General features: G+C 42.8%; 1 protein-coding gene across 1 annotated transcript in view; it reads right to left on the reverse strand.

Moving 5' to 3' along the window:
• The window catches only part of PAH (phenylalanine hydroxylase), a 70,964-nt gene extending 59,592 nt beyond the window's left edge, over window positions 1-11,372 (reverse strand). Inside the window, exons 1-2 of the mRNA XM_042947553.1 lie at window positions 11,316-11,372; window positions 4,923-5,030 (exon numbers count right to left, since the gene is read on the reverse strand). Of these exons, the coding sequence (XP_042803487.1) occupies window positions 4,923-5,030; window positions 11,316-11,372 (165 nt within the window). The remainder of the gene's footprint in view (window positions 1-4,922; window positions 5,031-11,315) is intronic.
• Window positions 11,373-11,862: the final 490 nt, after the last annotated feature.

Below are 11,862 nucleotides of genomic sequence, written 5' to 3' on the forward strand. Positions count from 1 at the left end.
TTCTGAGGTTCTACCACATTATGTGTTCACCTGAGACGAGCTATTGAGCCCCCTGAACTTTAGTTTCCTTGTCTCTATAATGAGTATGGTATCACTCACCTCCACTAAGTTATTTAATTTATGGAAAATATTAAAATATTCTGAGTGCTAAATATGATTTATTTCATGGAAAGTAGAGGGTACAGTCCCTGGTGACAGCAGGAACTCCTTCCCCGGCAACAGCTTAGAGCAGTGGTTCTCATTCCTGATTGGGCATCAGAGTCACCAGTGGAATTTAAGGAAAACTCAAGAACAAACAGACAAACAAACAAATCCAAAACTCATAAAGGAAATGACTGAAAATATTAATCACAGTAGAACTTGAAAGTTCAGTATGACAAATAATATGATAAACCCAAGTAACATAAAGAGACAGGGAGAAAATATTTGTCACAAACAATGGTATTCAGATTGTATACAATGTCAAGAAATTGGTAAGAAAAAGATAAATTTGTAGCAGAAAAAGATTAAAACCTGAATGGACATGTCACAATTTACAAAAGAATAAAATCCAATGTCATGTAATATGAAGACACCCCATCATTTCATTCATAATCAGAGAAACGAAAATTAAAACAATAAATTACCGCATCCCGGGGTGCCTGGGTGGCTCAGTCAGTTAAGCGTCCCAACTTTGGCTCAGGTCGTGATCTCACGGCTCGTTCGTGAGTTGGAGCCCCACGTCAGGCTCTGTGCTGACAGCTCAGAGCCTAGAGCCTGCTTCAGATTCTGTCTCCCTCTCTTTCCTCCCCTCCCCCACTCACACTCTGTGTCTCTCTCTCTCTCAAAAATAAATAAATATTAAAAAAAACAATTAAAAAATAAATCACCACATCCCACCCATTATATTGTCCATGATTAAAAAGCAATAATACGTGAATAACTTTAGAAGTATAAGTATTCCCACAGTGAACTAATGGGAGCATAAATTGTTAAAGAACATTTGGAGAACGACTTAGTAGTTTCTTTTAAAACTAAAAATGTCCATGACCTAGGACCAGCAATCAAAATTCTTGCTATCTACCCTCGAGAAATATTTGCACATTGCATACAAAAAAAAGAGAACAAAGTACTGCAGAATTGTCTGTGACTTCAGAAAATAGGAAACACCATAGATGTAAAAAATCGGGGTCTGGATAAATAAAATATGGTCCATGCATTTTAAGAACAACTCTTCAGAAGTTTTTAACTTAATTTGTATAAATCTCGAAAACACTGCATTCAGAAAAAATATATGTAGCAATTCTTCTTGGACACTTAATGTGTATCTACTCTGAGGGTTTTACATGCATTAAGTTGTTTGATACTCAGATCTACTATTTCAAGCAGATACTATCATTATTATGAGGAACCAAAGCACAGACATGTCAAGCGACTTTCCCAAAGTCACAGCTCTGTCTCTCCAGAGTCCATGCCTTTGACGGCTCTACTCACCTGACCCAAAGAGGCTGCAAAACCGTGTGCACAGGACAGTACTTGTTAGTATCAATATCATTTTTTAAAGGACTGAAATATGGGAAGAAGTATACTAAACTCATTTTCATGCTGCCTTGGCCAGGAAGTTTGCAGCGTGACGGGATTGAGGAGAAATCAGAAAGGACTACAGCAGTATCTTTAACATTGTATTTCTTTTTTTAAGAAACAGTATGTTAATTTGTAATTTTTGAAGCCATAATCAAACATGAAAAAATGAAAATGAACTTGGCAAAATTTTAACAGTGGTTGACACAGATGAGGGCAATATGGATAGTTATTTATTTATTTATTTAATTTTTTTTTTTTTTTTTTTTTTTTGCACTTTGATACATGGTTCAATTTGAAAGAAAGAAAGAATACTTGGTGGGGCGCCTGGGTGACTCAGTCAGTTAAGCGTCCAACTTCCTCTCAGGTCATGATCTCGAGGTTCATGAGTTCCAGCCCCACATCGGGCTCTCTGCTATGAGCACAGAGCCTGCTTCAGATCTTCTGTCCCCGGCCCCTCTTTCTGCCCCTCCCCGGCTTGAGCTTTCTCACTGTCTCTCAAAAATAAATAAGAAACATTAAAAAAAAAAAAAAAAAAGAATACTTGGTGACAGATCCCTTTCCCCAAAGAATAGGAAAGCATCCCTGTCCCCATAGATGGCGCCAGGATATCTGCATTAAAAAAACCCTCCAGAGGTATTCAGATGGCAGGGACAGCTGTATTTGGCAGAGGTGTGGGGCTCTAGGGAAAGCTCACGACTTTGAAAACCGGGATCCCGTCTCCCATCATCACTACACATTAGCTGCGTGATCTTGAACAAATTAGCCTCTCAGAACCTCACCTCCTCCATGCATAAAATGGAGTAATACCTCCTCCACCAAATTGAATGGGACCCAAATCCCGCCTGCTCCGTGTCTGGTTTGTCACATACTGTGGTTCCACGGACACTAGAATTTGACTTTCTATCTTCCCTCAACACTTTGAATGATCGTAACTTAACTGTGCGTTTTGCCAGGCTGTTAAGAAGGGTAGAAGGCAGGGCGCCTGGGTGGCTCAGTCGGTTAAGCGGCCGACTTTGGCTCAGGTCATGATCTCACGGTCCGTGAGTTCGAGCCCCGCGTCGGGCTCTGTGCTGACAGCTCAGAGCCTGGAGCCTGTTTCAGATTCTGTGTCTCCCTCTCTCTCTGACCCTCCCCTGTTCATGCTCCGTCTCTCCCTGTCTCAAAAATAAATAAAATGTTAAAAAAAAAAATTTAAAAAAAAAAAAAAAAAGAAGGGTAGAAGGCATGCTGGCCTATACAATGTCTAGAGCAGCTTCTGAAATATATTTGGGGAAAAAAATCAACACACACTAACAATAACAGCAACAAAAACCCTTCACCAATCACTGATAGAGAGACCTCTGTTTCCTCCTCTGTGAATGTGTAGAATAATACCACTTACTGACCATGGAAGTTGAGATTTGGGATAATGCTTTAAAAAGTTCACCCAGAGTACACACACACACACACACACACACACACACAGACCCTTTGGGTGTATTTTATCTAGTCCTGGTAATTTAGTTACTTGTGGTTTATTAATTAGGTTGAAAACATCCTGTTAATTTGCTATTATTTAATTTATTAACTGATTAAGGCCTGACCTCTCAAGGGGAAAATGCTGATTAACTATATAATACAAAGGCTAAAATGTTGCATAGGAGCATTTTACAGATACATTCTTTCTCGTGAACAGTTTGTCATTCAGAAAGTACTCAGTCTCTCTTCTCTGTTCTTTCTCATTTCTTGCTCTCACTCAGGCAGATCTTCCCCTCCCCAACCCACCCCTGCCTCCTTTGGATAGCCAAGTTCAGTATTTTTAAAAATAGACCCTACTTTTTAGGTAGATTTTAGATTTATAGAAAAATTGAAAGGATAGTATGAAAAATTTCCACACACTCTGTACCCAGACCCCCCTATTATTAGCATCTCGTGTTAGTGTGGAATGTGTCAGAGTTAATGCATTAACACTTATGCATTTTCTTTAAAAAAAATTTTTTTTTTTACATTTATTTATTTCTGAGAGAGAGAGACAGAGCATGAACGGGGGAGGGGCAGAGAGAGAGAGGGAGACACAGAATCCGAAGCAGCCTCCAGGCTCCGAGCTGTCAGCACAGAGCCCGATGCAGGGCTTGAACTCACAAACCATGAGATCACGACCTGAGCCCAAGTTGGTCGTTCAACCAACTGAGCCACCCGGGCGCCCAACACTTATGCCTTTTCATAAACTAAAGACCATAATGTATTTGAATTTTTTTAGTTTGTATCTAATGTCCTTTTTTCTGCAGTAGGATCTCATTCCAGACACCACATTACATTTAGATGTTACATTCCTCTAGGCTCCCCTTGATTGTGACAATTCCTCAGACACTTCTTATTTTTGATGACCTTGACAGTTTTGAGAAGTATGGGTCAGGTATTTTGTATGATGTCCTTTAACTGAGTTGTGTGATGTTTTTCTCATAGCTAGACTGGGTTATGGTTTTAGGGGAGGAAGACCACAGAGGTAAAGTGTCATTTTCATCATGTCGTATCAAAGGTTCCTACGATCTACATGACTCATCATTGCTGGTATTGACCTTGATTACCTGGCTGAGCTACTGTTTGTTGGGCTTCCCATGCCCTTTCCATCCCATCTGGTTTGGAAGGAAGTCACACTGTGCCACTCACATTTAAAGAGTGCATATACTCTTCTTCTGTAAGTACAGAATATCTATTTAGATTATTTGAAATCTTCTGCATGGACATGTGTCTGTACCCCATTTACTTATGTATCCAGTCACCAGATATAATTTTATTAAAGAATAAAATTTACCTGGGGTAAAAGTTTAATTGGTTCAAAAACATTCCTTCTTAAAATCCAGGGCAAAAAAAAATTTTAAGAAAAAAATTAGGCCTAATTGACTTTTCTTGTATTTAAATTTAATTTCACTCTTAATTGAACATTTAATATATATAACACTGGTCTGTAGAGGATATAAGATGGCTGACCCAAGGTTCCCTGCCTGAAGAAACAGGCCCGGACAGAAAATGTGCATGCATAACCAGGCAAATACGTGCTGCGGTTAAAAGTAAAGTGCTTTGGGAACACTGAGAAGATAGTAATTCATTCAAGGAAAGCTCGGTAAAAGAAGTCTGAAATCAGGGCCAGCTTCCCGTGTGTGCAACCAGTGATTCTGAACGATTCTGACTATGAACGGAGAAACTGAAGCCCAGGGAGAATGAAAGACTTCACTAAGGTCTCATAGTTGGTTAACGTGAGCGCCTGAGCTGAAAAGCAAGTCTTCCAATTCCAGATCCCATGTTCTTTTCGCTGCATCCAACTAGGAAATAACACAGAAGCCTGCTCTGCATTATCCAAGGCGGAAATGAATACTTACCTCAAACAAGCGCAAGACCTTGGCCAGGGCACCAACTTCTTCCTTGAGCGAGAAGATCAGTGATATGGCACCATCTTGATTGGAATTGTCTTCAATATAGCTTGTTTCCTACAAGATGAAGTGCTCCTGGTTAAAATGTTTTCCTATGAAATCTGCAAGCAAGAGGCCGGCATAAACCCTCTCTTCTAGTTAAGGCTTGGAATGCAATGAGTTACATATATTCTACACAGTAAGTATATGATTTCTGGTAGAAAATATGTAAGTCAAGGGGAGTGATATTTACAATGATGCTCCTAGGTCAGGATTCACTTTTAGAAAACTCTCATTATTCACTGATATCACCAGTCACCCTATAGACCCAGTACCTTTTAATGAGCATCTACCAAGTGCCAGGCACTACTAGGGCTCTGAGATACAAAAATGAATAAAACAATTCCCATCCTTCAGGAGCTCAATATTTGGCTTAATAGACACATAACACAAAGAGCCTTAGAGGTAGTATAATACAATTCAAAAAGTGTCCAGAAAAACACTGAAAAATACGGTGTGGAAAGTTCTAAAAATGGGTGGTTGAGACCAAAGACCTCGGTTGGAGCCCTCTGTCTTCCAGTTATCAGCTGAAACACTTTGGGCAATAGCTTGGCCTTTTTAGTTTCCTTATCTGGAAAACCATGCTAATAATAAACCCTGTCAAAGCAATATTCACATGATGAAAAAAAAAAAGATAAAACAGTTTACATATAAAAATGATGGAAATACGGGGCACCTGGGTGGATCAGTTGGTTGAGCGTCCAACTCTTGATTTCAACTCAGGTCATGATCCCAGGGTCATGGGATTAAGCCCCATGTCAGGCTCCGTGCTGAACACAGAGCCTGCTTGGGATTCTCTCTCTCTCTCTCTCTCTCTCTCTCTCTCTCTCTCTCTTTCTCTCCCTCTCCCTCTCCCTCTGCCCCTCTCCTCTGTTCTCACACACACTCTCTCTAAAATAAAATAAATAACAATAAAATTTTTTTAATGATGGAAATATTGTAAATACACAAGAATGACTCTTTAGCCTTGGCAAAGATCCCAGAGAAGCATTATGCTCAGGAAAGCATTGTCCTGTATGTTGGGATCTATGATATCCAATTACTGAAAAAGACAAAATGCATAAAAGAAACACAAATAACCTACCAGAAGAGGGATGTCCTAAACTATATAGCAAAGCTTCTCAAGGATCTAGCACTTTCTACATGCACATGTCAGCAAACTAATGTGGGATTAGGGTTGGCGTCTCAGGGTTAGCTGAAACCTTTAAAAATTATAAAGTTTTGCAATAATAATATACAAAGCTCCATGTGTACCGACAAATAAATAGCACATACCCCAAACTATGGAGGGAAAACCATGCAGAACAATTACTCTCTTATAAGCAAGTTAATGAAATTGGTGGGATGGATGTTACATCATCTCAATGAGAAGGCTGTGTTGGGCAGACTCTACCAGTGATGGCATAATAACCCTTGCATGAATATTGATGACCTTTAGGATGCAATTCTTTCCATTCAGAAATTTCAGATTTTCCCAGAGCCTCACAGAGGTGGGGCAACCACCCCCTTATTTTGCAGATGAGGAAACTGTGGGCCAGAGAGAGAAAGGTGTAATGCCTCTAAAGCCACACAGGTGTTGGGTAGCAGGTCAATAACCCAGGCTCTAAATTATCAGCAGATGTAATTAGAGAGGGCTTCAAATCAACTGGAAGACTGAACCGTTATATATCCCTATATGGACCATGATATTATCTTTCTTAAAAAACATTTGTTTTGTCTTTTTAAAAAATTCCAGTAGAGTTAATCTACCATTTATTAAGAGCCTGTAATGTCCCAGGCATTATAATAGGCACTTGATTTGGATTATCTCATTTAATTTTGATACAATTAGGAGGCAGGTTTTATTATCCAGCAGGTGTCTGCTTTTACTGATGACAAAATGAAATCTCAGAGATATACAGTCAGCAATGGAGCCAGGGTGAGACCCCACGCCATTTGAGCCCAGCATTCATCCATGAATCACGGCTTCTTGTAAGACTCTATCCTGCCTCTCCCTCTTTTAAACCCCGCCACAGACATGCAGAGGAGTGTCTGATATACATCTTCTTCCTCCCAGAGAACACTGAGTCCTTAGTCTTTTCTGATTTCTTTGAAATGACAAAAGATTTCCATTTCTGGTTCACTTGGCAACGTTCTCTTCTGTTGGCCTCCAAGAAAATAACACATTCCAGATATACCTCCACAGGTGCCACCCATAACTGGGACAATTCAGACCTGAAGGCACCTGGGCTCAAAACTCTGTCACCACCACCTTCCTGCTCCTGTACATGTCCAAGTCCCACCTGACCTCTAGAAGTGACCCTTGGGGTCAGGTCCTTCTTTTGTTCTATTGCCACCGCTGTGATCCAGCCTTAGTGATCTGTATCAGTCTGGTTCTAACAGAATTTTTCTTGTGTCCTTCTACTACTCAGAATTCCCCAAAGGCTCCCAAGGCCAGCAGGAGAAAATACCTCTTTCTGATATTCAAGAGTTCCTTGGTACCTTATCTCCCGAGGCCGCCCTCAGGAACTGCCTCTCTAGCAAATCATCTTTCTTCTTGCCTTTTCAGCTCATTAGAACAGATGCTCTGCCCCAGTCTCCACGCTCCCCTTTCAAATATCTAAGTCTGCCTCTAAAGCCCTCTTGGGTCTCACTTCTGTCGGAAGACCTCTGTCCTCCCCAGCTGAAGTGAATAATCCCTCCTTGACCTATGCATTCCATTTGGCTTCTGATGTCCATGTGGGACTCGACTGGCAGAGCTGGCCCTGTCTTTAGAGTTGATCTAGTTCCACCCCCTTATTTTGCAGATGGGGAAACTATGGGCCAGAGAGAGAAAGGTGTGACTCCTCTGAAGTCACCCAGGTGGTGGGTAGCAGGTCAAAAAACCAGGCTCCTAAGTATTATTCTGTACAATTCCTTCTGCTATGTGCATTATGTCCACATTAAGGCCTCTGTGTCTTGCAGACCAGTTATCCAACATCATTCCTGACAGCCCATACTAATCCACACATGCCCCCTTCACTTTCTTCTTTCCCCCGGTTCACTTTCTAGATCAGATTGTCAATGAGTGTTCCTTTTTTCTCCATTCCAAAATTACCTGGGGAGTCTTTGTTCAAATGCAGATTCCTGGGCCCTGCCCTAGCCCATCACATCTGAGTATGTGGGGTAGGATCTTAGAATCTGCATTTTCAAAAGGTCCCAGATGATACTTCACCGTGGAAGATTTTGAAACCACTGATAAATATACAGCCCAATTTTTTTAATTATGACTTTTCCCAAATATGTCTGCAAATTCACATTTGCCATATGGAAAGGTACTACTCTTTATTGTTATTAATATTAATAGTAGGATGTGGCATTGAATGAATCCCCACTATGTGCCAGGAGCCATACTTGGTGATTTTTATGGTTAATAAGCATCATCATTGCCAGCAGCTAGTACTGTTATAAGAGTCTACAAGTAGTAGCTCATCTGGTCTTCACAATAGCCCCATGAGGTGGGTGATGTTATTTTGCAAAGGAGGACACAGACTCTGCCAGCTTAAGTGGATTGTCCAAGGACAGCCCGCCAATGGTGGCAGAGCCTGGATTTGAACATGAGTCCAACAGTTCCGAAATCCGTATTCTGCCTCCCAGTGACAGACCCGAGGGAGACAACATATAGCTCCCCTTTGCAAAACTTGAGGGACTTTAAATGAAAAGAAGCTCAAGGGAGTTTGTGAAATAAGGTGGCCTTGGGTAGATTCTGATTCCAACATCACTATGTGGATCCAGCATGGGACCTTGGGCAAGTCTCTCCCAGAATATATTTGTATTGGCTCATCATCCATGCCTTATTTGTTTCCCAAAAGCGTATGAGTTGGCTTAGAAACGCATGTAGACCCGGGATGGGCAAAGGTGGAGAAAAGTAGCTCAGACACCAGATAGGAAGAAATAGTGCAGGGAAAATGAACTTTACTAGCGCCCAGGATGGAAAGAGTTTTGATCGCTGGGCAATACATTTAACAGCAGAAATATATTCCCTATGGTTGTATCTAACAAATGCATTCCGTTTTCCTTGGAAAAGAGCATTTTTCAAAATTGCAAACAATAATACTCTTTAGCAAGGTATTCTAAGGGCACCTTCAATCTTAGTGTCATGGTAGGAGGCCTGTATTTGCAAGTGTGATTATATGTATACACAGGCACAGTGTAAGACAACCGGAAAAAAGGATGCAGACATCCTGCCATGGACACACTACACCCCATATTCCAGCGTGTTTCTACAGGAGGAAGAAGTGTGGCAGCGAGCGCCCAGGGTGTTGAAGTGTGATCTACATTTGAACACTGGCTTCACCATTCAGAGCTATGATTTCTGAGTTCCTCTTATCCCGTATTCCACTGCCCTGTTCTATTTTCCTTCACAGCTCTTTCCCCTACACGAAATTATTTGTTCATTTGGTTAGTTTCGTATTACTTTTGTCCTCCACTAGAATGTAAGTTTCACTAGCGCAGAAATTCACTGCGCCTGGCACAGAGTAGGTGCACAATAGGTCTACTGGGTGAATGAATGAGCCGAACATCTCTTGCAGGGTTGTTGTGCCTGTGGCGTGGGTAGAGCACTTGACACATCACATGCTCTCCAGCCTTATGTCAGCATTACGTCCAGCACGTGCTGTTCATCTGGGTCGGGAGCTTCGAGAGGGCAGAAAGTAGGTCTTTCTTGCAGACTTTCAGAGCTGGAAGGAATGCTTGAGACTATTGCGGTCCAACTGCCCCGCCCTCAGTTTTACAAATACCAAACTGAGCCTCTTTGCCCCAGTTAGACGACTTCCCCGATACACAGCTTCAGTAAACCAAAGACAAGAGCCCATGTCCGCTGACTCCACGTCCAGCATCCTTCCATGGTGTAGCCATACCAACCACTGTGCTTGACTCAGTGCCTGTGTCTCTTGCCAATGTTCCATACCCAGTTTGTGGAACACGTCAGTCGGTTCTGGCTAGACACGGTGTTCCAGGAACTGTGCTAAAAGCTTGACAGACACTATTTCATTTCATTCTCATCCTAACCCTAGGACATGGGTATTTTTATCCTAATTTTTCAAATGAATAAACCTGCAGCTTTGCAAAGTTAAATACCCTGCTTTCCATGCAAAGGTAAGACATGCTGTAAACTCTCACTTTTTACCCCCCAGTCATCAAGAGCGATCATCTGTGGTTCTCAATCTTCTAAGTGTTCTATGAAGAAAGCTTTAAGCCCCCATGGCTCCTTAACCAGATCATAGCCCCTAACTTCCTCCCTTGGTTGTAGGGGCCCCACTGCCAGAAACACCAGGACTGAATGATGACCGGGCCAGAATCTATTCTGTGATCTATCTGACAACCACACTGTCCCTCCTCAACACAAACTGTCTCCCAAGTGCTACCTTTCCAAAGGAAGTCTTTCTCACAGGACTCAAAAAAAAAAAAAAAAAAAAAAAAAAAAAAAAAAAAAAGTCAGTCCAAAGTTCTGTGGTCTCTCTAGTTATGCTAAAACATCAACTATCCTCTCCCCTCCAGCTTCTGTTCTCTAGACGGGTCTCATTGATCTTGTAAATGACAGCTGTCTGTAAGCTCACGTTATCTCCCAGGGCTGGGCTTTACGTCTGAACCCCAGAGTCTGCAAGTGTGATAAGTCAATTCAAGAATGTATGCTGCCATTTTTCACCTCAAGAGAAAGGCAACGGGTCCCGAAGAACAGAATGCACCCTGAGTATTATCCCCAAGTCACGTTTAGGGTTCTCTCACATTCCAAGTCCAAGGCTAAGTCCTGTTCATTTCCCTCTCTGTTTAATTTTTCTCCTTCCCCGGGTCTGAGTAAGTCCAAGACTTCTTCATGCCTCCTTTTCTCCCAAAGGTGAAAAAAAGAATACAATTTCTTACAACGTTGCCATTTTGAAAGCTGGCTGAGAGCGCTACATAAACATCACAGGAGAGCAGATCTAGAAGAATCCCATCTCCCATACCGGATCATTGAGAACCAGCCCCTTCACTGTAGGAAAGAGAAAGCAGGCAACAGAGAGGGCCAGTGACTTGTCAAAAGACACACAACTACTTGGGGGCAGCTCTGGAAGCCAGATCCCCATCTCCTAAAGCAGTGCTCTTTCCCTGAAAGCCACACAGGACAGATGTCCTTCCCTAGGGAACGGTCCTTGAGGACACGTGTTATCTGTTGCCTTCCTGGACATTTCCATCATTCTTCAAATTCTCCGTGAGCTTAAGAGAGTAGGAAAGAACAACATTCCTCAGACTCTTTCCTATGGGGAACCAGACGTCCCTCCCTCCCTGAGGCCAGCCCCGGCTCACCTGTCCGTCAGAGAGTTTCCTGCCAAAACCTCGGTTTTCCAGGACCACAGCCGACATGCTGGCTCCCCGTGCGAGTGAGGCGTCTAACTCCGGGGCGTCGGTGGCAGGCGGTTTCGCAAACAGCAAGTGCTGCTCCTGAGGTTTTTAACCTGGCGTTAGGAGGAGAGGAGAGATTGCAAGGATGTCCCCTGCCACGTACCGGCCACAGTGAAGCCCCAGGTGGGCGTTGTCCTGACGTAGTGGGCTCCGGGTCACCTGGCCCGACCGCCCAGAGGGGAGGGTGTGGCGGATGCGGGGAGGCAGGACTTGGCTGCCGGCCCTCGGTGGGGCGCGGGGCCGCCTCCGCGCTGGCGATGAGACAGGGTTGGCACCTCCAGGACGCAAGAGCACGGGAAGCGGGTTCTGTGCAGTGCGAACAACCCCGCGATCCCCTGATGACAAAACCTGTAAGAAATAATCCTTTCTTCCCCAACCCCCCTCCCCATAGGAGCACAGCCAGGATCTTAATTTAGATTTACATTGGTGGGAGGCGGGGTCCTTTCTATTC

Source organism: Panthera leo, chromosome B4 (genome assembly GCF_018350215.1).
Source record: "Panthera leo isolate Ple1 chromosome B4, P.leo_Ple1_pat1.1, whole genome shotgun sequence".
NCBI lineage: Eukaryota > Metazoa > Chordata > Mammalia > Carnivora > Felidae > Panthera > Panthera leo.